This window comes from Periplaneta americana, chromosome 6, assembly GCF_040183065.1.
Source record: "Periplaneta americana isolate PAMFEO1 chromosome 6, P.americana_PAMFEO1_priV1, whole genome shotgun sequence".
Lineage (NCBI taxonomy): Eukaryota > Metazoa > Arthropoda > Insecta > Blattodea > Blattidae > Periplaneta > Periplaneta americana.
This window is the reverse complement of record NC_091122.1, coordinates 64,123,808-64,136,822: the sequence shown is the minus strand read 5'-3', so window position 1 is coordinate 64,136,822 and position 13,015 is coordinate 64,123,808. Positions and strand designations below refer to the sequence as shown.

The following is a 13,015-nucleotide window of genomic DNA, read 5'->3' as shown; positions in this document are numbered from 1 at the left end:
TCCATGTGTGACACAGTAGATGTCCAGACGGTTATCCTATTCTCGCCAAGCCCTCTAAGCCTGTATTGTGTGACGTTTCCGATCGCAGTATTGATACGCCTTTTCAATTCCGTCAACGTCATTGAATTTAAGGTGACCTAATATTGTCCTTGATAAACCCCACAGGAAGAAATCATACACCCTGAGATCCGGTGAACGGGATGGCCATGTACAGAAGATGTCGTCTGTTGTCGACTGGCTCTCCGCGCTGATTTTTAAGTGATCCGCATGAAACTTTCACGTACTCTATTTACCGCCTCTTCAATAATACTTGGCCTCTCAGCGCGTCCTTTTCCTTGATGACATATGCATCCTTCGTCGCGAAATTGCCTTCGGACTGACGACGCGGGAGGATCAGAACGTCCAAATTTCTGTTGAATGCAAGGCGAAGAGCGATAACACTGTTACATCGTATATATTGAGCAGACTTAGCTGTGGTCTGTTGGTAGGGCAGCCATTTTCTCCAATATCGATGTACACGTTTCCCGTTAAATAGCAAACGAAACTCAAATTGCAGTATGAAACTTGAAACATGGTAGTAATATCATGTCTATCTATTCAATATTAGTGAAAATGTATTATACAGAGTGAACAATAAGTATGGAATATTGTTAATAACTTCTTAAATTTTAATTTTACAAAAAATATTTATATAAAAACTGCTGGAGATAAACCATACAATATTATGTCAGTGTTCGAAAACAGTTAGTTATTCAAACAAGGTGTGACAATAAACTAATTTCTTTAAACGGCATCCTATATTAAAATTTACATATTCCGAAACTCCATTACATTTTACGTATAAATGCGTAGAAACTTTACCCATTCACCCGTTTCATGTATTTTAAGAATTTATTAAACTTGTTTCCAGGGCTTAAACTTGAGACAAATAAGTATGTAAAATCATGTTGAATAAGCCATAAAACTAAACAAAAAACTATAACTAACCAAACTTTATCACAGATGCTTAAAATGAGAATCATTCATAGCCAAAAAATATCCCAGTCTATCACGACTGTTCTGCTTCATCTCATATAATGGACTAACGAGAAATTCCAAATTGTAGAAGAATATAATGTCTAATAAACATGGGTCCTACGACACATGCTTTCTGAGATCTGATCACTTGTTCATAGTAGGTGCTCAATGTGACGTCCATTCATGGCAATGGATTTTTCTGCCTTACAACGCAGCAGACTACCAGATAATCATGTCGTAGTTGACATCCCTGGCATGAAATACTGAAACGTCGCAAGAAATACTGAAAACAAAAGTCTGGTTGCGGTTATGAGCGGGGTTCAGCAGATATGGTGTTGTGAATTTTCGTAATCAGCATGAGTGGGCTGGTAAAAATCCCCATGCAGTTGAAGAAACAAGGCATCAGCACCGATTCTCAATCAATTTATGGACAGACGTTCTTGGTGATAGATTAATAGGACCATACGTGCTACCACAGAGATTAACTGGGGATCGTTATCAGGACTTTGTTATTAACGTATTAAAACAAATTTCAAAGAGTGCGTGAAGGGCAGAGGAATGCATTGCCATGAATGGAGGTCACATTGAGCACATCGTATTAACAAGGAAAGTATGTGTTGTAGGGCCCATGTTTATTAGACATTATTTTCTTGTTTTGACTCTTACTAGCACCTCCTAAAATATTGGAAACTTTTTTTTTAACACTCTGTATATAGGCCTGGAAAGTTAATATAACTGAACTACCTGAGTGTACCTTATTAAAATCATACCTATATATATATATAGGTATGATTCATCTGTAATTACAACCAAAACATACAGAAATATTATTCTGAATAATGCCACAGAACAGCGCTGAAAATTCCACGTTATTTTGGAGCAGTATATAATGTAGAGCGCTTGCGGCAGTCACAAGATAAATCCACGTGTTCTGACTGAGGTTTTACCTAAGCGATGGGATGGTTGTGTGGTTTACGTGCAATTTTGCACTGCGTCCTAATAAAACAGCCCGTTTCTACCACCGCGTACACTGAGAAATGCAATGTAAGAAGAGTTACGAGAGTGAGGGATGTACAGTTCAATATTGGAATACGCCAAGTTGGTCCACATGAAGATCAATACCAACAGATGTTCGGAAGCGCTCGTATTTACCGTGTTCAAATTTCTGCACATATGTTCACAAATAATCACATTGCACTTCAATAACTTTCGTATTTACCTGAAGTCTGATGCTAACGGAAGATTCGAGTACTGCATTTCTGTAGACAGAAGTTTCGTTATGTTCAAAGCTTTTGAAATATAAATTCAGCATTTCTGTTCTTCTGGAAAATAAGTAAGAGTAGAAATACTATTAGAATATGATATGATATGATATGATATGATATGATATGATATGATATGATATGATATGATATGATATGATATAATATGATATGATATGATATATGATGTGATATATGATATGATGTGATATGATATGATATGATATGATATGATATGATATGATATGATATGATATATGATATGATATGTGATATATGATATGGTATGATATACTCTATGTGATATATGATATAATATATGATATGATCCGATATGATATTATATATGTGATATATGATATGATATATGATATTTATTATTTTGCTAATAATTATTACATAACATATAATATATACAGAAAAAAAACTTTAGCTCGCCCCTGAAAGAGGAGAACTCGTGCTCAGGGGCGGATTCCTGAATTGAAATTAATAAGTATACAATACAATCTGTCTTATGTCTACTATGCAATTATAGTATATAAATTTTAATTTACAATTTTTCAATTTTTATAAAATCCATACGTAACTTTTTAAATTTAATACTAGAACTATTAGAATTGACAAGATTAGGATATTTAAATATAAATTTGTTATATATTCTTTGGCCTAAATTACTACGATGATTAAATACTATAACAGTGTTGCATTTTGGTTCAAACAATCTTAAAGAATTCATACCTTTTGTTTCATAACTATGAGAATACAATTCAAAATTATTTCGATTTTTATGTATGAATTTTATTAATACAATATAATAAATTTGTCACGTTAAGTATATTAAAGTCAAAAAACAAATTTTGAGATGGACAATCAATAGGTTTATGAAGACATATTTTAATTATTTTCTTCTGTAATAAATAAAGGGATTAAAATTGGATTTAAATGAGCTACCCCATCCTATAATTCCATATATAATTACCGACTGAAATAAAGTTAAATATATTGTGCGTAATAAACTTATTGACAAGTAATTCCTCAATAAAACAAAATAATATACTATTTTACGTAATTTATTACAAAGGTACTTAATGTGTTGGTTCCATTTTAAATGATTATCGAAAATTATGCCTAAATACTTAACTTCAGAGGACTCTTTAATAATCGGACATTTACACCGTATAAGACAACAATCAAGTTATGTAATTTAATACTTAATATAGATGTAGGACGTTTGTTACATTTTTCAGATAATGAGAATGGAATAATTATGGTTTTATTTTCGTTGATAGAAAGGTAATTTATGTCAAACCATTTTTTTATTAATTTAAGTCCATTATTTCAATTATTATATGCATCATACGAAGTTTTTCCACCAAAAAGTAAAACTGTGTCATCTGCATAAGAATAGTGAACACCATTGTATTGTTGTAAGTCAATTTTTAATAAGTCATTAATATATATATTAAAAATAGAATAGGTCCTAGAACTGTGCGTTGGGGAACACCTATATTAATATAATATAATATTAATATGATATATGTGATATATGATATATGATATGGTATGATATACTGTATGTGATGTGATATTATGATATATGATATACTGTATATAATATATGATATGATATATGTGATATATGATATGGTATGATATACTTTATGTTATGGTCTGATATATGTGATATATGATATGATATATGTGATATATGATATAATATATGTGATATATGATATTATGATATATGATATTATGTGATACGATGTCATATATGATATATGCCAGGGGCGTCCAAACTTTGTACCATGAGGGGCCAATAATTACTCTAGTGACTGACCTCGGGCCATATTTCAAGGTACGACTTAATATTAAAAAAAAAAAGCACTGTAATTTTGTGTTAATGTTACGACAAAACAGACTATAATTAAATTAATTAATTGATTTTATAAATTTTGGATTACTTAATTTTGAAAAGTAATTAAATAAAAGGGCATGCATAATTACTCACATAATGAGAAGTGTGGAACTGGTGTTTTCAAGCTAATAAATTGTCGATATCCAGTCTCTTCTCTGTGGTGCTCAGAAGTAACACGTCTTAAAGATGCTCGTCATTTAAGCTTGATCTTAATCTTGATTTCTGAATTTTCGTTTTCGAAAATGTTTGTTCACATACATATGTTGAAGAAAACATGGAGATCAATGCCGAGGTCGGCTTTTCACGTTCGTTTCCCTTGAATTTATCAAAATCATGGGCGTGTTTTGTCTGGTAATGTCTTTTAATATTATATTCCTTCATTACAGCTATGATGTCGTTGCAAATAACATAAATCACTTTATTTCCATGCTCTTTCACAAAATAATTACCGAGCCAAGATTCATTATACTTTCTACACTCACTATCGACTTTGCATCGTTTCGAAAACATTTTCACTTAAGTAAACCTGACACCACACTACCGCACGAACAGTGAAGTACTGACGAAGAATGAAAATGGATGTTGTAGATCGACCTGCACCCTTAACAATAAAAAGGAAGTGCCTCTAGTCATGTCAGAGACTTCCGAAGATTACTTCCAGATACAGAAAATTCGAATGTACGTATTCTTAGCATCCCTGATACAATTATCTTTCTCTTCGCTTCGTCCGCTCACAGACTTTTCTCCTAAACTATTCCAAGAATTTTATTCATTTAAAAAGTATGCATATGAAATAACTTTTATTACTACTCTCAAGTCCATTCGAGATTATTTTGAAGTCCTTATTCCAAATTTTCACAAAATGATTGATTAAAACGCAGCTTCAATGATTTTGTTTCTGACCGTTCTCAACGTGTAATGGTAAATACCATTATAGACCAGTGATTTTCAAACTCTGGGAGCGGCCGTCTAAGACATGTTAATCTAGTTATCTGTGGTTAATGTTATCACAATTAGTTTTTTTTTCATTTTGAATCTTGAATCTTGCGTACAGTACTTTTAACATTTGAATATAATTAATTGATTAACTAGTGGATTTACTCGTGTTAATTATGTGATCTAGTAGGCTCTGAGGATGGTGCGTAAGCACTGAAACAGCTGTAAGCCGGACAAATCTTGCATAATTAACACGAGTAAATCCACTAGTTAATCAATTAATTTTTTTTTTTTTTTAAGAATTTACACATGTAGTTGGTGGTAATTTTCTTTTATGTTAGGTCAGTGAATGCAAGAAATGTCTATTTAGGAAAACATGCGCGAAAAAAATTAAAAATTGCTCTTCATGAAACTCATTTCAATATAATGAAACCGTGGGAATTTGATGACGTGAGGACAGCTGTGAGCTGTCACTGGTGTAGACGTTATGTCCACAAAACACGTGTTGGGGTAAGAATTTGATGAAAATAAAAAAAAGCTCAAGCAGCGGAAGTGTTGAGATTTATTTATTTATTTAACCTGGTAGAGATAATGCCATCAGGCCTTCTCTTCCCCTCTACCAAGGGATTACAACTACAATATTTAGAATACAATTACAATTACAATTACAATTAGTATTAAATTTACAAATAAGGTAAACGCGGGTGATCGGATCATTTTTAAAATAATTATAATTAAAAGTGGTAATACGCTGTTAATTCTTGCGTCTCTTACTGTCCGCTGAAAGATAATTTCATTAACTTCAAGTCTGACGCAACAGTCTGTCAGAAATAGTTATTAGGTTTTATTTTTTTTCAACTTAATTGGTTGTTAAAATTGATCCGAATCATCCTCCAGTGGCGGGTGAATAGGATTGGTATTGCGGGTGAGTCGGATTGAAAGAAAAAGCAGTGGAAACTTATTATTCATGCTATAAGATACAAAATTAGAAGCTCAGTAATAGCAAAATCACATTTCTTAGTTTCTCTGTTTTCAAACACATTTTCCACAGATAAACATCTTTCTCCCCTTAGCTCCCACACACACACCTCGTAGTACCATTCACCCTTACGTTGGCACTGGATCCATTCTCCTTTCTTCACAGACTTGGGATCAGAATATTTCAACATACAAAATTGGCAAATGTCATCACTCCCTTCATTGTCTATTTCTACAACCACATCCTCATCCTCCTCATCATAATCATCATCATCGTCGTCGTCGTCATCATCACTATCGTTAATCTCAATCATGTCCTCACTTTCTCTTTGCACATTTTTTCTGTTCATTCTGCATCCTTTCTTACTATTTATCTTCTCGTTTTTTAATTCTTGCTTTCTCTTCATTTGTGCTGTGTTCTCTGGTGAAGTCAGAAGACAAGCAATTTGTCTGGGTCTTTCTTGTGCTGAAGTCTACCCATCCGGAATTAAAAAAAAAAAAACAATATTGCCATTTCTATATAAAATAAGCAATTCAAATTACCCGCCATTCACTGATCCGTTTCGCCCGCACATGCACAGAAATACATATTTGCAAATTGGCAGCACTGGCAGCAAATAAATGAGAACATCAGGTGAGGTTATTGAATCAAGACAGACTGTTCTTTCCTACTACATAACTTGTTGCGTAAGTTTTAATAATGTGTGTTCAAAAAATTGTTTAATCCAGAGCTAAAAAATAACAAAATGGCAAATTCAGAACACCTACGTACCTCAAACTTATAAAAAGTAGTCTATTTATCACCAGCAGGTCGTACACACGCCAACTTCTTATGATCAAATACTAGCATTCTTTGACTTCAGAGGATGGTATCAGCAAGAACTCACTAGCGCACTCTAGGACCAGCAATTTATATTAACTGATCCGATTCGTCCTCCAATCCGATTCACCCGCGTTTACCCTACAATAAAAATCAAAGTACTAAAAGATTAACTGATTAATAAAAGCTAGACAGTTTATTGTAAAAGCTAAGAAGAGAGAAGCATTTCTTTTATTAAGTAAAAATTAAACCTACTCTACGCAGTAAGAAAATGCTTAATAAGTTTGCTTTTGAACGCTACTAAATTCCGACAGTCTCTGATGTCACTGGGTAGGGTATTCCACAAGCGCGAGAGCGAGATAGTGTATGATGATGAATACCATGATGACTTATGTGTTGGTATGGCTAGTATGCGTTTATTTTACGTGAGTGAAGAGATTATGATATGATGACAGGTAACTGAAACGGGAGGCAAGGTAGGTAGGTATAGAAGTGTGAAGGACTTGGAAAAGGAGAACAAGAGAATGAAAATTTCTATGTTCGTTAAGCCGTAGCCATTTTAGAGTTTGGAAGGATGGGGTAATGTGGTTAGCGCGACGGACATAGCAGACGAAGCGAACACAAGAATTATAAACACGTAATTTTTGTGACTGGTTGACATTGAAGTCAGTCAGTAGAAAATCACAATAATCGAAGTGGGGCATTACTAGTGTTTCCACTAGTATTTTCTTGAGTGATAGCGGAAGAAATTTTCGAATACTGTTTAAGGAATGTAGTATGGAAAGCACTTTTTTGGTAATATGGGTTACTTGGTTATTCCAGTTTAAATGTGTATCAAAGTAAACTCCAAGGTTTTTAACACAGGAAGCACAAAGGATTATTGTGTCGTTTAACTTGACTCGAAGAGCAGGAATAATATTGCATAATAGACGTTGATGTCCCACTAGGATTGCTTGTGATTTTCTTGCATTGAGAATCGAACCAAACTTAGATTAAATAATAATAATAATAATAATAATAATAATAATAATAATAATAATAATAATAATATAAAATAATACGAGCGTGTTTAACATGACGAATCTTCAGTTGAAAAGTAAATAATTCTGTTTGTTAAAAGTAAATAATATATGTAATGAGAAGTTGTATAATGTATTTTAACATAGGATTCAGCTGGGATATATTTATTTTATGTAATAAATATTTTAAAGTTAGTAATTTAGTAGTCGAGTAGGGTACATAAAATATAAAATCAATAACTGGAAAATATAACACATGTATTAAGGACTGCATGAAGTTATCTTATTATTTATTGTAGGCTTAAAACTGTTCCATACAGACTCTTTCCGTCTTTTCCCCAAGACGTCCAGGAGTTAGTATTCTGTCATATGACATTCTAGATATATGATGGTGTCATCCTGTTCCTTGTTTTATGACTCAGTCACCTATTGCTCGAATATTACATTTTTCTCTGATGGTATTACATATTACTCTGTCATAACTGGTTATCTTTACAATATTTTCTGAGAACAGCCATTTCTGTTGTCTCTGATAACTGGTATGTTTCTACAATGTCTATGTTTCAGCAGAATAGGTTAATATTGGTCTTATTGCTGATTCACAAAAATTTGCTTTTGATTCTTATTTAACATATTTTTTTAGGTCCCAGTACAATATCATTCAAACATCCAGCTGTCCCTGCGGCTTTATTTCCTTCAGTTTGCACTTCTGTATGTAATACTCTGGTGATGGTATCATTAGTCCTAAGTAATCAAAGATCATAACCTGTTCTATAACTTATAATAATAATAATAATAATAATAATAATAATAATAATAATAATAATAATAATAATAATAATAATGATTTATTTAACCTGGCAGAGTTAAGGCCATACGGCCTTCTCTAACACTCAACCAGGAGTAAAACTGCGTTACAAAAACACTACAAATTTACAAAGTACACTACAATTTTACACACAAAACTGAATAAGATAATAATAAAATGTAAACAACAAGTAAGTAGAAATCAGACATAACATATAACATACAGAAAGAAAGGAAAAAGCATAATAAAATGTGAACAGCAGGTCAAAATAAATTAGAGATACAAAGTATAAAAACAATAAGACAATTATTGATAATAATAATAATAATAATAATAATAATAATAAATAATAATAGTAATAATAATAATAATAATAATAGTACTAATAAAATAGTGCAGTACAAAGCATACAATGAATGCAATATGTATTTTTAAGTACACACATTAAGGAAAATTATGATTACGAGTAGGATAGCTCAACTTATCACATTATAGATATACCATTTTCGGAAAATATGAAAACAAAAATATAAAATAAGTTAAATATCACTAGAACATAAAAAAAACGTCTGGAAAATGAACAAAGAACAAGGAAATAATATTTTTTAATTATTTGGATATGAAACACGTGCATACTGTCCAAATTTCACGAGAGGATCCCTGCGAGGGGAGTATGGTTCTTGCGAGGTAAGTGGAGAGAGTAATAAGTAACTCAGCGTTCTTGAAGGAGCAGGTGGATGGGAGTGATGTCATTGGCCGGCTGGTACAAGCAAGGCTCAGTCAATGGACGGCCGGCTCCGAGGCGGGGATAGGTTATAAGAGTGGGGGGAAAACTCGCATTCCTTGCTCGGATCTTCTCGTTAAATGCGGACTGTACGTTCTTCCCCTTAGAAGTTTGCCATCACGATTTGTAACTTTAGACTGTCATGGTGATGGTGTATGGAAGAAGAACTTGAGTTTGCAATCGTGTATTGAGACAATACTGCCAACGTTGACACTGAGAGTTTCTCTACTTATTAGAACTACTTTGAATTGCACTTCGATTTGTGAGGATCCTCCATTGTCGTCGGTCTTTCGCGATTCTTGTGTCGACAGATGGCCGAAGCTTAATCTTAGTCCGACAATATTGTCTTTTGTCTGCGAAGTTGCGTTCTCTGGTCTCAAATAAAGAAAAAACATCTATCTTTATGAACAAAACTGAGTAACGACTCAAGTCTATATTATACAGAGTGATTCATAAATACCTGTAACAACTTTATAGGTGTAATGTAGAGATAAAAATAAAACTAAAATATTCTAAACAACTTTTTCCGCAAGTCCTTACTTTCAGAGTTATGATGCATAGTGCCATCTTGCCAGGCATAAAAAACATGGGCCAGTGAAGCCTTCGGCTGTGTCACGTTCGCATACATAGCGACTGTGATAGATGTTTCTTATTCGTACATCCCACTACAGTTGATTCCGACCTGATAGGACTTTGTTTACTGTCCGTAGTATGTTTAGTTGTATGGCACTGTTGCAGTTCCTACAGTCACCACGCCCCGTAGGTACACATTCATTTTGTCGTTAGTTCAGTAGGCTTCAGTTGTGTACGGTAAGATAGATCGTGCAGTACCAGTTATTTGGCCACCCAGATCACCAGACTTCTACCTTTGGGGTCGTATGAAGGCGCTCGTTTACGCCACTCAAATTCTGAACGTAGCATAACTACAGCAGTGACATCAAAATAGCTATGAAACAGTTCGGAATGAGTTGAACGGGGTCTGTAAAATTCTAAGATCAGTAGAGTGAACGAAGTCTTATCAAGTCGAAATCAACTGTACGTAATAGGGGTGTACGAATAACAAACATCTAACGCAGTCGCTATGTAGGCGAGCATTACACATCCGAAGGTTTTACTGGTCCAGGTTTTTTATACCTAGCAAGATAGGACATTTTGCATCATAACTCTGAAAGTAAGGATTTGCGGGAAAAGTTGCACAGAACATTTTAGCTTTAGCTTTACCTCTATATTACACCCACAAAGTTTTTACAGGTATTTATGAATCACCCTGTATAATATATCAGTCAATTTTGTTTTCAACTCTTGATAACAGAAGTGGCATTGGAAACGTTTGGGAAGAGCTATTATACAGGGGTAACGTGTCGATTCATAACCTCGTTGATAACAGAGCTATCTGTATAATGTTTCGTCCGAAGTTCTAATGCGGAATGCAACAACTGGGAGGGTGTCAGTTGAGAAGGGACGATTTCTTAGTTTGAAGGTCTCGAAATTAGGAATCGACCTCCCATATTAAAGTATCATAAACGAAGTTAGTACTCGTAACAACTGGGAAAAGAAAGGAATCCAGTTTTTTTTACAGTTGATAAAAGAATGGTGTTCTCCCTAGAGGTCCATTAGGAAGAATTGGAAGAGTGGGATCAATGGTAGCGGCTAGTGAGCCAAAATGTCAGAATGAGTTCGTCTTCTTCCTCCACTCTTCATCCTTTTCCTCCTCAGGGATTAGGCCCAATAGCTTGTTCCGTCTTCATGTGAACGTGTCTTGCTCTTATTTTTCAGTCTGCCTACGTTTACTCTTATGTATCCTCCCGGTCCATAATACAAGGTCCGGCAGAGAAGAGTATTTTCTTTGATCAGTAACTACTTTATTCTTATGATGAGGGATGAGTGGAACAGAGAAAAATTCTCCCCGGCACCGGGATTTGAACCCGGGTTTTCAGTTCTACGTGCTGACGCTCTATCCACTAAGCCACAACGGATTCCCATCCCGATGTCGGACTGAATCCTCTCAGAGCGTCAGCACGTAGAGCGGAAAACCCGGGTTCAAATCCCGGTACCGGAGAGAATTTTTCTTTGTTTCACTCATCCTTTATCATATGATGACGCAGAATTTCTGCATGGAAATATCATATGTATTTCGGTACGTCGAAATAATATATGATATGCGAAAAATAATCACTTAGTGATTTAAGACGGCGCTTATTCCTTCGGATCCCGCCACTTAGTCACTCATGACGAGTGCACCTCTGCACATTGTGCCACTGTCATACATCTATGATGCAGTGCATGAGGGTAGGCCATTAGAGGGAAATTAAACTGAGTGTATTCAGCCCGATATCGGGATGGGAATCCGGTGTGGCTTAGTGGATAGAGCGTCAGCACGTAGAGCTCAAAATCCAGGTTCAAATCCCGGTGCCGGAGAGAATTTTTCTCTGTTCCACTCATCCTTCATCATATGATGACGCAGAATTTCTGCATGGAAATATCATATGTACTTTGGTACATCGTAATATTATATGATATGCGAAAAATAATTACTTAGTGACTTAAGACGGCGCTTATTCCGTCGGATCACGGCCACTTAGTCACTCATAACGAGTGCACCTCTGCATGTGTGTGTGGACATTGTGCCACTGTCATACATCTATGACGCAATGTATGTATGTATGTATGTATGCATGTATGTATTTATGTACGTATGTATGTATGTATGTACGTGTATATGTATATATGTGTGTATGTATGTATGTACGTGTGTATGTATGTATGTGTGTATGAATGTAGTATGTATGTATGTACGTGTGTATGTATGTATGTGTGTATGTATGTACGTGTGTATGTATGTATGTTGCAAAATTAAACTAAAGCTTGGAGCTACAAAGTCCCGCGCCGTGGCGTCGTGGTCTAAGGCATCCTGCCTAGGACTCGCGTTACGGAATGCGCGCTGGTACGAGTCCTCATGGGGGAAGAAATTTTCTCATGAAATTTCAGCCAGTGTATGGGACCGGTGCCCATCCAGCATCGTGATGCACTTGGGGAGCTACGATAGGTAGCGAAATCTGGTTGTGAATACCAGCTATAACGGCTGGGGGGATCATCATGCTAACCACACGATACTCCATTCTGGTTGGATGATCGTCCACCTCTGCTTCGGCATGTAGGCGTGAGGCCAGCACCCGGCTGGTCGGTCTAGGCCCTTCACCGGCTGTAGCGCTACGGATTATTATTATTATTATTATTATTATTATTATTATTATTATTATTATTATTATTATTGGAGCTACAAAGTCTCATAATTTTTCGTGTCTAATTCAACGTACTATGAATGGTAGTAGCTATATAATGGAGCGGTTCCTAGTTTTCATGTCGACGCTATGTTTGTGTTGAGAATTAAATTGAGGAGTTGAGTGCAACAGGAGCGTTAGTCGAGTTAGTCGGTTAACACTATATAGCAGAACTTAAATATTACAAGCGTCTAT

The 13,015-nt window shown here is 34.9% G+C and overlaps 1 protein-coding gene across 1 annotated transcript in view; it reads right to left on the bottom strand.

The window, feature by feature from the left end:
- Positions 1-6,422, bottom strand: part of LOC138702246 (spondin-1-like) — a 221,765-nt gene extending 215,343 nt beyond the window's left edge. The window contains exon 1 of the mRNA XM_069829834.1: positions 6,242-6,422. Coding sequence (XP_069685935.1) covers positions 6,242-6,422 — 181 coding nt within the window. The remainder of the gene's footprint in view (positions 1-6,241) is intronic.
- Between the last annotated feature and the right edge of the window lie 6,593 nt (positions 6,423-13,015).